At 35.6% G+C, this 19,170-nt stretch overlaps 2 protein-coding genes across 9 annotated transcripts in view; one reads left to right on the forward strand and one right to left on the reverse strand.

Annotated features, from left to right (window-relative positions):
* Positions 1–19,170, reverse strand: part of LOC131369996 (NLR family CARD domain-containing protein 3-like) — a 305,079-nt gene that overhangs the window by 190,308 nt on the left and 95,601 nt on the right. The gene's annotated exons all lie outside the window — the stretch shown is intronic.
* LOC131370006 (NACHT, LRR and PYD domains-containing protein 12-like) overlaps positions 1–19,170 on the forward strand; it is a 378,843-nt gene that overhangs the window by 91,843 nt on the left and 267,830 nt on the right. For all 7 annotated transcript variants that reach the window (XM_058416998.1, XM_058416999.1, XM_058416996.1 and 4 more), the window contains one exon: positions 10,366–10,539. In XM_058416998.1, the coding sequence (XP_058272981.1) occupies positions 10,366–10,539 (174 nt within the window). The remainder of the gene's footprint in view (positions 1–10,365; positions 10,540–19,170) is intronic.

Raw genomic sequence — 19,170 nt, forward strand, 5'->3', positions numbered from 1 at the left:
GCTTTTTTAGTGTCTTATTTATTTATTTATTTATTATATTTATTTATTTATTTTTATTTATTTTTTTCTCTTCATGTGTTAAATGTATAGTCCTTATGTTTTCAAGTTGTTGGTTGTTATCAAAATGTAAATTTGATAAATATAATAATAATAAAAAAAATTCATATGTACTCAGTGAATAATTTAGATATGAATATTTAATGACTAGAACACAAGGATGTTGTAGGTTACCAGTTGTTTGATGGTGGGGAAACATTATCTGTGTCTAGATCAGGAGTCTCCATCTCTGAATATTAGTAAAGTTTGCACAAACACACAGCTGAGTCCTGAAGAGTCTGATCTCTTCTGCTGGAATGGATCACACTCCTAGAAAACACACAAACAAATGTGCAGTTAAACTTTCACACAATAGTTTTCACATCTTTATTCTTAAAGAAAAATGCTGCTCCTTTAGTTTAAAAAATGAATGATTGGCCTACACACAGGGTCTGACCTCTCACTTTCTCTTCACCAAGTCATTCATTTATTCATTTTCAGTCATTTATCCTGATCAGGGTCAAACCGGACAAACCTGTAAACAAACACACACACACACACAAACACACACACAAACACACACACAAACACACACACACTGTTGTCCAACAGATAAAGGAAACTACCCAGACACAATAACAGATGGGCAAGTAAAACGTTTTATTGTGTCCTAACTTAATGTTGCTTCAGCAGGGCGCTCCTTTTCTAAACTGAAGCTAATAAAAAATTATTTGCGGAGCACCATGGCGCAGAACAGATTGTCCGGACTTGCCATTCCGTCCATTGAAAATAACCGAAGCCGTGAACTGAACACCAAGGATATTGTGGATCAATCTGCCGAACGAAATTCAAATACAAAAAATCATCAAGGCAAATTAGTTGCCTCAAAGCTTAGTTTAGTCCATTTACTGTAACTACACACAGAGCACTGCGTTTCCCCACGGAGCATTATTACTGACACACAACACACTAAACTCGGGGAGAAAACAGCGAGGGGCGAGAAGATTCAGGCCAAAGAAAACGGCAGAAAGTTTTTAAAGTTTGGGATCATTTCAAACTAAAACAGACAGAAAACTCTGTACAGTGTGATTACTGTAAGACTGAACTGGTGTACCACAACACTACAAGATCCATACTTCAATATCTCATTCGAAAACACACAGTCCCCGCTTCAAGTCCACGGAGTCGACACAAGCTTCACACTTAGCTTAAATCAATATGATTGATAGTTGAAATTAAGGCCCGTAAAAATGTATGTCGAAAAGTATGTAGAGAGACATTTAAGAGGGTTTATTCTCCAAATAACTCCAATTTCATGTTACAGAAAAATGTGGTAAGAAATTTGATGTATATGGACTCTTGTTCTTGTTCCAAGTTTCCTTCCTGTCCACTAATTTTTGCCTCTTACAAAAGCCACAAAGTCTTCCAGGAGGACAGGAAAGGATTATGTCATGCTTCAGCTGTAGTTAGACTGAAACCTCAAAGTTAATTATTATTATTATTATTATTATTATTATTATTATTATTATTGCTAATATTTTGTTTTAGGTTGTACTATGTTTTCCTTTTTTGAAGTATTTAAGTTTCTTTTATTTATATATTTGTATTTGCATTCTGAATGTCAATTAAATGCATTAAATGGGTTTAGATTTTTTTTCATTTTTCTAAATAAGAAACAACTTAGTTGTTCATTTTAAGAGACCTGTCTCTTGCATATTTAGTATTCCACTTTAATAAAGAAAAAGTACTTCTTATCTGATTCCTCGATTAATCGATGGAATAATCCATAGAATTCGATTAGTAAAATAATCGATAGCTGCAGCCCTAGTAGTGTTTTTCTTTTTTTTTTTTTTTCTTTTATGTTGGGCCGCCGTGCCACGTTTGTATTTGCACACACACTAGTTTATGATTGACGGTGTAAAGTGTGGTTGATGTTTATCTTAGACTTGTTTTTCCGGTTCTTTTGTTGTGTTTTGGTATTTGGCCTCTTGGAATGGGAGAGGGCCTGTACAAATATTTCTGCATATGGGTCTGTGGCTGATTTACTACACCACTGGTTATACGGATCTATTAACAACAGCCGCAGCTTTCAGAAATAAACCTTTTAGTTTTACTTCTTTTACGATTTTACTGAGGCGAAAATAGAAAAACTAAATGTAAAACTATATTCCCCAAACAGCTTAATGTTTATTTTACGATAAATTAAAGAGCGGAAGCTGAAAGGTCTGTAGAGTTCATACACCATCAGAACAGCTGTAAAGATTTACTACATCTGATTTCACACCACTTTAATATACAATATATCCACATTCTTCTAACATAAAGTCGTTAAAAATAAACAAATAACTCACCTTTAGTCAACAGTCCTTGTTCTGTGACAATAATATCCCTGATTCTACCTGGAGATTTGGAATATTTGCAAATGGACAAAACAGAGTCGAGGCGGAAAGAGAATCACTTTCACTTTCACTTTTCTCTTTGAGTCAGCTCCTTTGAAACTGATTCACAAATGTTACGGTGGAAAGAAGTGCATTCATACACTCTCAAAACAAACGAGTTTAAAACAACACACTGTGCTATTTCCTATAGACACCATATAGACAAAAGTATTGGGACACCTGATCATTACTAACAGGGATTTTAATGACACTACATGATAAATACACTGAGATTAATATGGAGCTTGACCCCTTTGCAGCTAACAGCTTCTACTCTTCTGGACAGGATTTGGAACTCATTGTTTATTGAATCAGCAGGATGTTGGTGACTTTTATACACCATGCACCTCGATAGCAACAGAGTTTGGGCCGAGTCTGGCTTACATTCGCCACTTCTGGCTTGCTGCTGGCGCAGTCTTTTTCACACCCTTGTGTCAAACAGCATTAGGCTGAGCTCTGGCTGGAGTCTGGTCAACCAAAAGCAAATTGTATGTGTCTGGCTGAGCCCTGGATTGAGTTTGGTCCGCCAGAAAAAGAAAAATATTCGGCTGAGATCTGGGTGGGATTTGGTTAGCTGAAGAGTAAAAGGTCTCTGACATGAATGTTCTTTACAGTATCCTTGTAAGATACTGTAGTGGTTCATATTTGTTTTATTCATATTTATAAAGTTAATTTGGTCAGAAAGAATAAAAAAAAAGAAAATGTGTGTTATAGTTAAAAAATCTTTAATATCAAATAGCAGACCTTTTCATCAAAATGTATTTAAAAACAAGCTATACAAGGAATTAATGATAAGTGGGCAGTAATATAAGTGAATATAAATGAAGTAAATCTGAAGAAGAGAAGACAATGATCGTTGACAAGATTATTTTGATGGGTAATTGAGACAGACAAGAGGTGTGAATGTGTGTGGAATGAAAAAAATGTTTGAGAACGATCCAAGACAAAGAAACTAATGTTTCAGTCTGCAGCACCGTCCAGACACAAGAGCTGGTGACTGAATGGCTACTGAGTCTGAGTGGATTTTCACTGGTCCTTTTAATAGCCTTTTTAAGTAGTGTTGAGTTTTTAATGAGACAGATTTATGACTTTAGCTGAAATGAACATGAACAACTTTAGTTTAGTTTAATCAACTAGTATATTGTTAATAAACTGTGCATGTTGTATGTCTGTTTTATTATTAGATTAGATATCTGTCTTCTAAACACATTCTGCTGCATTAAATAACACTGGATAACATTTTCTAAACCAAAGACAAATGAATACTTGACTTAGAGTTTTCACAATTCCTCAGAAATTAAATAATTTTTAAAGTCTATCTATGGAAATGATAAGTCATTGAAGAAACCAACCTGTACTCCGCGTAAACAAAGTAAACAATAGTGATGTGTCGTTTGAACGAATCTTTCCCATGACTCGAGAACATCGAGTCGTCTCGGGGAGTGATTCGTTCATTTTGTGTTGACCGCGCATGCACAACATCGCATAAGATCAGAAAAGAACAGAAAAGATTAGTTCTCCTTTCGAGTCCTCGGGTTCGAGTCATTGGTTCATCACGTGACAGCCCCGTATGCTAAGGTAATGCAGTCTGAGCCGGAAACAGAAAAGATTAGTTCTCCTTTCGAGTCTTTCATTTTTGTACCGTGACATGACCGCTTTATTGGAGACAGAAATGAGTTCATTCTCAACCCTCCTTACAGTTTTTTTACTCTTACTGTTACATGGTGCATTATAGCTTTTTATTTCCTACAGACTATAAATGTGAGAATCTGTCATTATGGTTCTTTTCCAGAACACTAAATGTTTTAATAAAGAGTTGGTTAATGCTTTAAACTTCATCAGGGAAAATCATTCATCCTTTTCTTTTCTTTCTTTCTTTCTTTCTTTCTTTCTTTCTTTCTTTCTTTCTTTCTTTCTTTCTTTCTTATCTACTTACTTTTTATTTTGTTTTATTTATTAACTTACTGTTTATTTATTCTTTGTATTATTTATCTGAATAAACATCAGCTAACCCTGCAGTGTAGAAAATAGAAATGTATAAATTCATGCATAAATCTGAGTGTTGTTTTTAATCCATACTCAGATATATAATAATATATAATAATATGATAATGAGATTGCCTGTGAAACCTACACCTTTGTAACATAGCATATTATAACAATGTACAGACTCTTGAATTGTTGTTTATTGTTTATTTTTATTTATAAAGATTTACAGCAAAGGAAATAACTATCCCAAAATGAATTTAAATAAAATAAATGAAAACTCAAGCAAACTATAAAGCCACAGAGCCTAATAGCCATTATCATTTAACTTTTGGCAATATAACGCCTAAAACAATATTGCACAACAAATTGGGCTTTTAAATTATTTAGAGATTGTCTGTGTAAAACACACCTTTGCAATATAGCTTATTATAACACTGCACACACTCTTGAATTATTACAAAACAAAACAAAAAACAAATAAGGGAATAACTATCAAAAATGAATCAAATAAATTTAAATAAAAGTAAATTACACTATACAGCCACAGAGCCAAATAACCATATCCATATAAATTTTAAAACAAAATATGAAGCCTAAAAACTATATTACATAACAAGTTGGGCTTTTTAAATAATGACATTAAAATAAATAAAAAAATAAATTAAACAATTAATAGGCTTGTTACACTCCTGGACCTTGGATGGGCTGAGTCTGTTTCTTCTATCAGAGATCTGGCCAGTCTTAGAAAAAATTCTCTCAGATGGCACAGATGCAAAGTCTTGCCTTCATGATCTCAGAAAGGCTTTTGTACACAGAAGAACATTCTCTGAAGTCCTCTTGTCATTAAAATTACAGTCACATAGCTATGAAAATAAACAATTGTTTGCATACAATTAATTATAACAAAGTCATAAATTAATATTACACATGCTTCTCTATTAATAATATGACTAGAAGAAAACTCAAATCAATATAAATATATTAAATATATTAAAATGTGATTTTAATATAAATTTTAATCAAAAATATTGAACTACTTACTTTTCTGCACTGACTTTATTAGTAACCTCCTCAAATGGCTTAATGATATCCATTGTTTCTCTGGCTATTTCCCATTGCTCAGGTTGGCAGAGGTGCGTTAGTGAGTGCCAGGGTGGAAATGTTCGGCTCCTTGATGTCGAGAAATCTTTTCCACATGTAAAATGTTGAATTCCACCTTGTGGCCACATCCTGTTTTAAATGCAGTGGTTATTGACCCATCTGTCTCTGAGTGGCCTTGAGCTTGTCAGAAGCAACTGTGCTTCTGTGGAAGAATTCAATAATTGTCTTGACTTTGTGTAACTTTTCTTGTACCTCCTTCAGGTCAGCTCACTTGCCACATGAGCAGCAGTGTGTCTGTCTGTCAAGACAAAGTAGTCCAGGAGATAGGAGGTTATCTGAAAATTCTCTATGAAATGACAAGTCACGGCAATGTACCTTGTGGTAGTCACAGAAGTCCAGCAGTCTGTTGTGAGACATACAGCAGAGGCACACTTGATTTTGTCCATTATATCTGCTCTTAATTTGTCATACAGCCTAGGTATTACAGTTTTTGACAGTGTTTTTCTGCTTGGTAGACTGTATGATGGGTCCAGAAGATTTGAATACTCCTTAAAGCCCTTATCCTCCACAATAGAAAATGGCTGAAAGTCAAGAGCAATCATTTTGTCACAAAACTGCTTATAGGAGTTTGCTGTTGTGACCTCCTTGGCCTGACTGGTCCTTGGATGGTGCTGGGTGCTGCTGTCATACTGGATCCTGTAAATGTGGTTGAAGCAGTTGCAGCACCAGCTGTAGAAGCACTGGTGGTAGAAACAGCTCCAGAAGAGCCACCATCTTCACCCTCTGTTCTAACTTGTTCTAACAGCACAGTTAGATGTGAGGATTTAAGGTGTCTTCTCAAATTTCCTCCTTCAGTGGAATTTTTTTTTTTTTATATGTTGCATCTTGCTTCAGTGTTTAAAAATGCAACAAAATGAGTCCAAACATCACTCCTTTTTCTGGTGCTCATTCTCCTGATGTGTTAAAATCCATCTGAAGTCTCTTCTCTGCCCCTCACCTAGTGCAAAACAATGGGGGGTGGGTGTGGAAGGGTCACTGTTCCCTTGGTGACAGCCTTGAGTGACAGTTGCACTTCAACTGAACCCTTGATGACCCGAGCACATTACATTTGACTATTGACCATTTTAACTCCAGTTTTAACTCCCCATTTTACCTGTTTTATTTAAAATTGGGTAACAACTTATATACCAAATCTGACCTAAACATAACCTTAATGTATGAAACTAATATTAATTATTCACATTAATAGTGTTATTTGCTTTTCTCTTATGCCCCTGTGTCATTTATGAGTTTGAGTTATCAGTATTATACCAGTAAATGCACAATTGGTGGCAAAATAAACAACAATAGTTACTTTGTGTTTGCAGGTTTAGTTTATTTTAATAAGTAGTATTTGTTTAGAGATAAAGACAGAACAGGCAAATTAGCATTTCCAAGTATTTATTTATTTTTTAAAAAACCCTCACACACCACACATATCCTCAAGAAATATTAAACAATAAAAAAGGAGACTGACAGAATTATTTTTCAGAAAATGTTTATTGCACAAATATTTTGATAATTTTATGATATCTGATAGTTTTATAATTTAATACGTTATAAAGTCAATAATACTAATGTAATATTGTATTTTTCGTAAGATACTGAGATGGGAAGCAGTCACTTTACAAGAACGAACAGCGTGAATCCAAAGACTTGTTATGTAAACTAATCTTTTCTGTTTCCGACTGCGTTGCCATACGGGGCTGTCACGTGATGAACAAAATGACTCGAACCGAAGGCGCGGGAGATTAATCATTCTGTTGGGTATACAGAAGATGGTACGGCATAGCTTAGTTTAGGATGTTACGTGACAAAAGAACGAACCAATTCGACCCAAAAAATCCGGAGGTGAGGTGATGAAGTAACAGACTGCATAGCCTCAAGACACCGGTAAGATATTACTTATAATATGACAGTTCTTTCTTATTCGAAATGTGATCAATATGTGGGTGAGTAGATGTGTTAGGGAATTAACATGGAACATTTTAATTACATTCTGCTGAAGTGAACGAAATGAACGAAATGACTCGAAAAAAGATTCGTTCATTTTGCTGAACGAGATTCAAAGAACCGAATCAGTAAAATGATCCGAACTTCCCATCACTACTGTCCTGCTAAAATGCAGCTCTCCTTCATTTCTCCTAACAGAATAAACAGTTTGTCAGTGTTGGGCATGAGAGAGAACTGAACTTTTTTACAGTCTGTTAGAAAGTGTAGCTCTGTCTCCACTGTGTACACACTCTCTGCTCTGGAGAACAGTGAACACTAGAACTTGTGGCTGATACGCACAAGTAGTCTTTTTAGGTCCTTGGGTAGATCTTTTGTTGTTCTTTCCTCCATTTTAATGAATCCCCCTCACTATCCAGGTTACGTGACTGTAGGTAGGCCTGCAGCTCACAGGCTACACTTAGTTCCTGGTTGTTAGATGGACTTTGTAAGGTTTGTTCAGTATCTTTATAAAAGCTTCCCAGCATCTTCTTTTTCTTTGGAGTAACTGAATGACTGTATGCTTTAATACGGGGATCTGCTGCTGCTGTGCTGTTCACATGAAGACATGAACTTCTGTGACGCTGTATTTCAAATCATGCTTGAAAACACAACACTGATTGGTCAGTAGTGAACTTCCAAAGAGAGTATGATCGGTCAGTCGAGGTGAAAAATAACTTGTGATGGTCACTTGTGATTTGGTTTATCATCTGAAAACTCAGTCCATAAGAAGAATTTGCAGCGTCACTATACTGATGATTTTTGCTGCTAACACATCAGTATTGCAGATGATTATGTTTAATTAACTGTGGGAGGCAGAAATCTTGCCTCCATTGCAGATGATTATGTTTAATTAACTGTGGGAGGTCTGAAGAAGTGCAGTGCAAGAATTGTATAAGAGTGAATTCAGGCTTGAAAAAGCTGTTGATAAAGCTTTTTGACTGGAAATCTTTATTTGTAGTATTAAGTAGATTCAGAGATTTTTTGTTTTGTTTTGTTTTGTTTTGTTTTCTTGGTCAAGCTAAAATTGAGACTTGATTTTTTTTTCAAGCTAAAATGACACTTTATGATGTTAGAAAAAATAAAATTAACCAGAATTAAAGCTATAATTTAGAAAAAGTATCTTTTAATCTGGTGTAATCTAGAATTTTAAATGATTTCCACTATAATAAAACCATGAAAGAGCTTGCTTCTTTTTATTTTAGTGTTATAAAGAGGCTTTGTGTGAAGTGATTAAAGTTAAAGTTGATGGTCAGTCTGCTGTCCTCTGTTCAGCTTCAGCTGCTGATAGTTTAATATCACACACAACAGATGAGAGAAACTAAATCTAACACTCAGGGGGATCATTTTAATGACATTGTTCATTAGAATAAACAGGTGATATTAAATCCTCATGTCATTCTGAATAATAAAATCATTTACAAACACATCATCTTTAAAGGAAGTCTTAAACCAAGATAAAAATCTGTTGATGAAGACTGTCATTGTGTCTCTCTACAGGTTGTATGAGTGTGGTATCTCAGATGGAGGCTGTGCTGCTCTGACTTCAGCTCTGAGATCAAACCCCTCACACCTGAGATACCTGAATCTGTCCTGTAATATTCTAGGAGACTCAGGAGTGAAGAGTCTCTCTGCTGTACTGGAGAATCCTCACTGTAAACTGGAGCTACTGTGGTAAGATCATATTATAAATCATGGTCTAATCTTCATCCAGGTCATAATAATAGATAAAGACATTCTGTATAAATAAAACACAGTCACAGTTGTTCCTGGCCATACTGAATAAACCATTTACACTTTCACAGTCTGGGTTGAAAAATACACCAATGAACTAACAACTTCTCCAACAACTATTTAGAGTCTGATCCTGTTTTAGGTCTGATTACTGACAGTCTGATCTTCTCAAGAAAGATCTGTTCATGTGAACACTGATTAAAAACAGATTTTGTGGAGATGTGAAGCAGGGAAAAGTTACTGAAAACATAAATCATACATTTTAATGTTATTGGTCACATACACAACCATACACAGTACAACATGGAGTGAAATGCTTTTCAACTGTCCATGACTTAAAAGTAGAAGAAAATAAAATGTAAATAATTAAAACAATAAAATAAATGAGTACACAATGACTATAGTGAATAAAGTACAGATGTGAGCAGTTAGTGCACATCATTAATAATCTGACATTGTAGCTGAGGACTGAGGAGATGAAACTACCAGACTAACACTTATCTCTGTGTTAATGAGGAGGATGTGAATGTGGATTTAGTTGAATGACCACATCCTGTTTATCAGATCTGATTTACTACAGATTTGATGGATAATGTTAGCTTGTTAGCTGCTAAAAGAATGCTTGATGATCTCTTCTCATTTCTAAACTCTTCTAAATCTGTGTGTGATTTAATCATCAGGGAAATCTTTATGAAGTGATTTATTCATTTAGGGGACTAGTTAGTTAGTTTACTCAGAAAAATAATACTTGTCGATTTAAGTTTTTTAAATAGACTTTTTTGTTTTAAAAGCATTAGCAAAACCATTTTTAGCAAAGCCCTTTACAGTGAGTTAAAGTGTAACTAAAGAAATGATCTGTAGCACATACTTACATTAAAGTTTGTTACAAAATTGAATGCTTTTCTGTTTTCTGTTAAACAATTTCATTCTCAGATACTTTTATAAAATTCTAGTGTGTTCTGTGCTCCAGTAGTGATCAAACTCTAGAAACGTCCCTGTCTACAACCAGTGAAGACTGTGTCATTGTGTCTCTCTACAGGTTGTATAAGTGTGGTATCTCAGATGAAGGCTGTGCTGCTCTGACTTCAGCTCTGAGATCAAACCCCTCACACCTGAGAGACCTGCATCTGTCCAGGAATAATCTATCAGACTCAGGAAAGAAGCTGCTCTCTGCTCTTAAGGATGATGAACATTACAAACTACAGACACTGATGTAAGTAATAATAATAATTTTTTAAATAAAGTTCAACCTCATTATCATTAGTTTGCACATTTCTCTTTAGTTCCAATAAATATCAGATGACCAGGTTAGGAAATAAAACCAGTTTTAGAAAATTTCACCATATTCTATTTAATGTGAATTTTTCTAACAATTGTCTTTAATGCTGTTTTGTGTTCAGTAAAGTTTGTTGATTTAAAATTCATGTGGTGGCAGAAAACAGGGATTCAGACAGAGTCTACAAAATGCATGAGAGTGATTGTAAATGAACATTGTGTCTTCTGTCATTCCTGTAAAATTCACCTCAGCTTCTTCTTAAAGTCTGCACTTAAATATAAATGTAGAACAAGAGCTAAATGACACAGTAGTGTTCCTGTGATTGGATAAGAGCAGTGATGTGATGGGTAAATATCTGCTCATTATCCTGTTAGAACTTGTGGAAGTTCTCATTTGTTCTGGTTAAAAGTTAGAACACAGATGTTAGTAAGAATGAAGAAATGTTGAAGGATTCATTATAAACAGGAGATGATAATGTTTCTCTTGGAGCAGAGATGATTACATGCTGTTGATCATGAAGTACCACAGTCCACTTTGTGCCGATTAATTCACATATTTTTCTTTTATATTCAGGATGTAATGAATATCTGTGTGATGAAGACTCCAGTGTTCCTGCATGTTGGGGAATAGAGAAGATGTTTATATTTTTAAAGTTTGTCGTGACAAACTTTGATGTTGGCTTGATGGAGCAAGTAGTTGAGAGTGGGGAGATTCAGTGGCAATACATTTGGTGGAGAGTAGACAGATAGGGTCCTGATCCATCTGGAGGCGAGTGGAGAGATGGGGTGCCAATACTTTTGGAGTCGGGTGGATATGTCACCAGAACACACATCCCGAAGTTCCCCTCAGTGTGCTGAGTGTTTTGATATGTCATGTGTGTATGTTGCAGTAGTATAGCCATTTTGCTAATTTTGTGGTGTGGCTCTACTGGAAAACCAAAAGTCCAATCGGTTATAAAATTTACACCAACATTCGGCCCGAGATTCTGAAGGATCTTGGCGAGTTTGGTGTCGATCGCTCAAAAGTCTGCTGAGTTATAAACCACCAAATTTTTTGAAAGGCATTCTATCTGGAAAAAGGCCATTTTGAGCTTCCGTACCGGGAATACTGGAATTCTGATCTCTTAGAAAATTAATAGCAACCAACTTCAGACCAGGATGAACAACCATGCCGAGTTTGGTGCATGTAGAAAGCTGTAGGAGGAGTTACTCTTGATAATTAATTTTGTAAGAAAAATAATAAAAAGAAGAGAAAGTGTGAGTTCTGAGACTTTACCTGTGGTATGGTTGTTGGTGCCAGATGGACGGGTTCAAGTGTTTCAGAAACTGCTGATCTCTGGATTTTCACACACAACAGTCTCTAGAGTTTCCACAGAAATGTTCTATCTCTAAAGTTACTGGGAGAACGTGACTATCCTGTGACCTGAAGTCATGACAATTACTGTTTATCTGCATTATTTACAGTTTCAGTTTTACTTGTAAATGTGTTTAGAGCTTTTTTTGGATGAACTTTGTACAGATTTTACAATTAATAAAGTATATTTTAAAACAAACATGAATGTTTTGTGGGACTTTTATTGCTGAGTTAAACTGAGCTGTTTGATTCACTGGAAAGACATGGATGTGACACAACTTTACATTTCTATAGACACAACTAAAACTAGATTTCTGCCTACTCTACTGATATGAATCCATAAATATACAAATAAGTGTGAAGGAAGTGAGAGTGGTCTAGTGAAAGGTTTTTACTTTAATGTGACCCTACAACTATGCCCTGGAAACACTGAACAACACTGGGCTAACAAATAACAACTGTAGATAATTCCTTTAATAATCTCCTGAAATAGATCTCACTGATTTAAAAACACAACAACTACGGCTTTTCCAAATCAAGAAACTGTTATTTGCAGTTGGCAACAATCCATCTAATGATACTTTAATGCTTGGGTTTGTTTCATTCTAGAAATGTAACAGAAAGTATGGACAAATGTCAGATTTATTCACTGGATTTTTTTATATGATTAATATACAGTATTTTCATGATAATGTTCACCTGAGGTCCGTACAATAAACCTGATCAAAACCCATGCCCTCTTGACTAGATTTTTTGAAAGGAACACTCAGTACCTAAATAACAACTGTGTTGTCCTCACCAACTTCTATACACATACAAATGATGTCAGGTGACAACAAAAACTCAACACATTTCAATGTGTAATCACCAAAATAAAACCCCAAAAACATTCAGAAAACAGCTGGGGGAAAGTACACTGTATAAATCAGTCACACTTTGCACCATGTTTAAGAACAGGAAGTTGAAGTTAATAAGTTTTTTGTAGCTTAGCAGTCTTACATCATTGTGGAGAAACTTCTTTACAACAATACTTCAGTTCTCTGAGAGTCACATGACTTGCTTCTTAGTGAGACACATTCAGTGCTCTTTCATGGATAAAACTCTTTCACTAGCTGTTTACACAGTAAATAGTGATGGCTGTGCTTGGTGTTCAGAAACGTAGCTGTTAGATTACCATCTCCCCTCTGCAGCTACTGATTTATTGTACTTATTAATGATGATATTTCACATGAGCCCAGATGATAGCATTTTAGCATTACGTTTTTTCCCACTCTGCTCCTCAAGCACTTGAAAGCAACAGCAAATGCTCAAATTCTGCAAAATTATAACATAATATTTAACTTTGCACAAGAATCAGTGACAATAAAATAACAATAACGATGCAGTAGAAATACAGAGCAGTAGATACATTCACATTTATTTTCATTTCAAAACTTTTGTTTTTACCGTGATTAATGTTACATGTAGGCCTACACAAATTTAATATAAAAATATTTGATTATATTCTAATAGTTTAATTTTCATATTAATAATTTGATCTAGAGCATACTTCTTTAAACTATTTACCATTTTAATCTTAATCATTTTAATCATTTTAATCTTACCATTTTAGCTCATCAGCATCACCTTGCAACATGGAGCAAATGATGCAGCAATCCACTGCATTCCCTAGAAACTGGTGTTTAATAAATGATCAGATACGATCAAATACATAATTACATGCATACAGATTTTCTTCTCAGAGCATGTTTAGCTGCCCAGAACACTGTGGTGGTTGATGTATTTTGATTATCTTGGCACACTCTGTGCTGATTTCATGATGTTTTTGTCTATGACCTTATCTTCTGACCACAATATCCTTTCTTTAAGACCAATAAACTCTTGTAATTGAATAAAGAATGTGTCAAGCACAAAAACTCCATCATCAGCCCACCTGTAGAGAAATCTGCCACCACCTCTGTAGACACCGTCGATGTCCGTTGTTTATGCTTTTAGTTACTCATGGATAATGCCTTTTATTGCACATACAGTAGATAATGACAAAGACCACATCTTTGGTTTGTATAAATACTCGCTGTCTGTCTCAGTTAACTTTGAAGAACATTGCTCCTTGACTCTGTGTGTATCTTTTGGCATTATTCTTCCCTGATATCAGCTCAGAGGCAGCAGCGACAGTGTGAATCGGATTTCTTCTCAAAATGTGAACCCAAAAAAATTTCTATCAGTGGTGGCTTCACATATCTTGGTGTAATAGCATGTTTGCCCTGTAAAATTGTAGGTGTTGTGTGACAGGGCAGACCTAGCCAGGCTTGGAAACTGGCAATGACTAAAATGAATAAATCAGTAAGTGATGAAATACACTAGTTAATAGATCTAATATATGCAACATTACAATAGAAATAGTGTGCTGTAATGAACCATTTGACTGATTAATCTCTGCTTAAAGGCTGGATCATGACCTCCTTTGCTATGAATGCTTTTGTGGAGTATGAAGTATGTCTGATTAGATGAGCTCTGAGTAGTTTAGGATTGTGATCATTTTTTTTTACTTGAATGTTCTTAAAGATTTTTGTGCAAAGTTATATTGTGTGTCATTTTCTAGGGCATTACTACAGACATTTCTATAACCAAAAGTATTTTTGATGCTTAGTCTGATTAGTTTATTTTCTTTTCACAATTTCAATTTGTTTTAGGACAACAGCTGTTCCATAACATATAGTGTGTGTTTCTCTCAGTACAATAAATGGTAAGGCACAAAAAACAAAAAAATGGACAGACACAATATCCCAAGTGTGTGCCATGGGGCAAGTTTAAAGCACTTTTCTAATGAAACTATGAAATCAGTTTTCTTAATAAGACATTGAAAACAGAACATGAAAATCTGGTCATGAACCAAGCAAGGCAAAGTTGTTTAAACAGTTACAAAGGCTATAAATGAGTAAGACAAGGTATAGAGTAAAAGATGAATTTAATGTCTCTGAGGGTACTTGAAACAAGATGATGGGGTCCAGTGACAAAAATAAACCCATGTTCTAAGTTATTACATTTACTTGGAATTTCCACATTATCTTTTGAGGTCCAAGGTCCAAACTGGCAACAACATGACCAACAATCATTATGCTTCTACCATCCTTTTTAATGGTAAACACAAAAGATCTTTCTAATATTAAGTCAGCACTATGAGATGAAACATTAGGACGAGTACAAAAACCTGGACACACAGCAGAAGCTACAGAGGGTAGAAGAGATTAAAAAGAGTCTGATGTCACGGCAGAATATGTTTAGAAAAGCAAAATCTCAGAGTGAAGCTGCTGTGAAAGCTAGGTTTATAGTGGCAGAAGAGAAGGCCAAATCAGCCTGGGCATTTACCGAGGGGAGTTTTTGAAGCACTGAATGATTAAAGTGTGTGACGTCTTCCAGACAAATACAAGCATTTATAAATGTAAGTCTAAGCAGAAACGTTGTTGCTGACCAGATATCTTCATCCATGGAGTGGACTCCAGTTTATGCATTACAGAGGAACATTTGGTGTTAAATCAATGCATGGCACCACCACAGGAAAAGACATATTTGAAGAAGTATCTAAATGTGTAAATGTCATGAAACTGCCCTGGAACAAACTTAGGGAACTCAGGACAGATGGAGCATCTGCGATGTGTGGGGAAAAGAGTGGATTAGTGGGAAGGATGTGATAAAAGATGAGAATTGCACCAGGAAACACCATGCAGCAAAGCCCTGAAGATAGAACATGTAATGAGCACTGTAACACACACAGTTAACTTTATAAGAGCCGAATGTTTAAATCATCAATTTAAGTCTTTTCTGGAGGAAATACTTTCTGAATTTAGAGATGTGCGATATCACACAGAGGTGCGATGGCTAAGTCGAGAAAAAGATTTTTCGAGTTGCAGGAGGAAATCTGTCAGTTCATGGAAAGTAAAGGAAAAGTCTCCACAGTGCTGCGGGATGAACAGTGGCTGTGTGAGTTAGTGTTTCTGTATGACATAAAAGCATCTTACTGCTCTAAACCTCCAGCTTCAGGGATGGGACCATGTAATGGACATGTATGATGCAGTGAAAGCTTTTCAAGCTAAACTGTGGGAGACTCAGATGCAGCAAGGAATCTTGGGTCACTTTCCTTTTGTCAAACAATCACAAAGTAAGTCTCCACTGCTGTGTTCCAAACTGCACACTTTGCTGATAAACTGAGCACACTTCACATGGAGGTCACATGGCGCTTTGCTGACTTTAAACCACAGAAATTTAATTTTGGACTTCTCAGTACTCCATTTGCAGCTGACGTAGAGCACCTTTAACATGCAGATGGAGCTGACAGAACTCCAGTGTAGAGGCACATTTAAGGTAAAGTATGACTCTGTAGGACCTGCACAGTTTCCCTGGTTAATCTCCACCTACAAGCTGCTCGAATGCTCTGCATGTTTGCTAGTACATACCTGTGTGAGCAACTTTTCTCTGTGATGAAGATGAACAAAACTGAACACAGAGGTCGTCTCACTGATGCACACCTCCACTCTATCCATAAGAGTGCCATAAGAGAGGAAGGTTGTTTTGTTTTTTTTAATTTCCTGAAATCAAAAGACTTTATCTTTATTGGAAAGATTTGGAAATTCTCATCAACTTTTTCATACTTGAAATATTCTCCTTTTACTTGAAGATATTTTTAATGAAAGAAAAATCTATTTAAATGTTATTTATTTTATGAGAATAATTATTGTAGCCTTGCTTTTCAAGTTCACATTTCTTGTGTGAGAAATTAATTTTTTTTAAATTATTTTTCTTAATTAATTATCCAATTCATATTTTTTTAGTAAATGATGTTTAAAATCCAGAGAAAATGTTCTTTACTAATTTAGACTGTTAGCAACTGTTTTATTTCAATATGTGTTTGGAAAAAAAAGTTTTAAAATGTTTAAAAGATGCTTAAAGACGTCTCCAAAAATGCTAAAATATCATCACGGGACCTACAGCAAGCTTTTGCTACAGTTTCTGTCAAAGTGCATGAATCTACAATCAGAAAGAGACTACACAACTTTAATTATTATGGGAGGTGTGCAAGAAGGAAACCTTTGCTGTCTAAGAAAAACATGAGGGCAAGACTGAAGTTTCCCAAAGAACACCGAGACAAAGGCCAAGGCTTCTGGAATAATGTGCTTCAGACAAATGAGTCTAAAATTGAATTATTTGGACACCATAACAGGGCATGTTTGGTGTAAACCAAGTACAGCATTTCAGCAAATGAACCTCATACCAACTATGAAACATGGAGGTGGAAGTGTTGTGGTTTGCTGCAGCAGGACCTGGCCAGATCACCATCACAGAATCCATTATGAATTCTACATTGTATCAGAAGGTGCTTGAGGAACATGTAAGACCATATGTCAAAAGACTGAAGCTAAAGTGGAACTGAACCTTGTAACATGACAATGGCCCAAAACACACCAGTAAATCCACCAAGGACTGGCTGAAAAGTAAAAAATGGAGAATTCTGGAAAGGTCAAGTCAAAGCCCAGATCTAAATCCTATTGAATGTGCGTGCAAGAAACCCCCAAACATCACAGCTGAAAGGATTCTGCATTGAGGAGTGGGGGAAACCTCTTTCTTTCTTCTAGTCCATGTCAGAAACGTCTCATTGAGGTTATTTCAGCCAATGTGGGAAACACTAGCTATTAGGGCATAGGGTGTCCAAACTTTTTCCTCAGGTGAAATACTTATTTCTGTTGATTTCTTTTGTTTAATAAGTGAAAACAAAGTGATATTTTGTTGTTTCCATGCATTACTTTCATCTACAGGTACAAATAAAAACAAGATCAGAAATGGACATCTTGACATTTCTCAATAAAAAAACTGAATATTCAATGAGGTGCCCTAATTTTTTCACATGACTGTATATGACTTACATCCTTCAGATAAATACACAGATTTTTAGAAGCTAGCCCTTTAAAAATCACACAAAGTGAACATGACTAATCCATATCCAACCTCAGTTGATGAATCAGTGTCTTCTTAAGTGAAACATTAGGCATATGTAAGAAAAAATGTAAGTTTAACTCATTCAAAGTGCTTATCCTTAATGTTGCGCTCACTGACATACATAATAATTCCCTGCAATCTCTTGCTCTGGCCACTGTGTATAGACCTACTGTCAGATTTATTGATTAATTTTGACAAAGTGTTGATTGTAGGAAACTTTAACATTCATACAGACGATGCTAATGATGCTTTAGGACTCGCATTTGTGGATTTACTAAATTCCTTTGGGGCTAAAACAGACATTAATAGACCAACTAATAGTTTTAATCATATGCTAGATTTGAACACATGGAACAGATGTCACTGATATAGATGTCCTATCTCAAAGCGATGATATCACAGACCATCACCTCTTAGTGTACACTCTACCTGTGGAACAAATTAACCGTGTCTCTCCATGTTATTGATTTGGTAGAAATATTAATCCCACCACTAAAGACAGATTCACAAGCAATCTGCCAGATCTGTCTCAACTTCTTACTAGACCCCTAAATGCAGATGATCTAGATGCAGTGACTAACAGCATAGGCACTATCTTCACCAGCACACTAGACACTGTTGCCCCCATCTGATTAAAAAAGTTCGGAGATAAAACACCAGCACCATGGTACAATAGTCATACTCACACCCCCAAGAGAGCAACCCGTAACCTCGAGCGAAAGTGGAGAAAAACCAAATTAGAAGTTTTTAGAATTGCATATAAAGACAGTATGTCCAGCTATAGACAGGCTCTAAAAGCTGCTAGGCATCTGAGCAAACTGTTAGAAATAAACCAGAACCATTCCAGATTCTTATTTAGCACAGTGGCTAGACTAACAAAACATCAGATATCTGGAGAGAGTGTTCCATCACAGTTTAGTAGTGAGGACTTTATGAATTTCTTCACTGAAAAAATTGATAGTATCAGAAACCAAATAACGGATGTTCAATCTCTGACAGCATCCGGTGATCCAGTCCAGAATAAACCTCCACATCTAGAGCTACAATGCTTCACAGGTATAGGACAGGAAGAGCTGTATAGACTTATCACCACAGCTAAATCAACGTGTTTGTTAGATCCAATTACAACTAGATTACTGGAAGAAATGATACATACAGCTGGAGAGCCTCTTCTCAATATTATTAATTCCTCGCAATATCTAGGTCACGTCCCTAAACCTCTCA

This window comes from Hemibagrus wyckioides, linkage group LG19, assembly GCF_019097595.1.
Source record: "Hemibagrus wyckioides isolate EC202008001 linkage group LG19, SWU_Hwy_1.0, whole genome shotgun sequence".
Lineage (NCBI taxonomy): Eukaryota > Metazoa > Chordata > Actinopteri > Siluriformes > Bagridae > Hemibagrus > Hemibagrus wyckioides.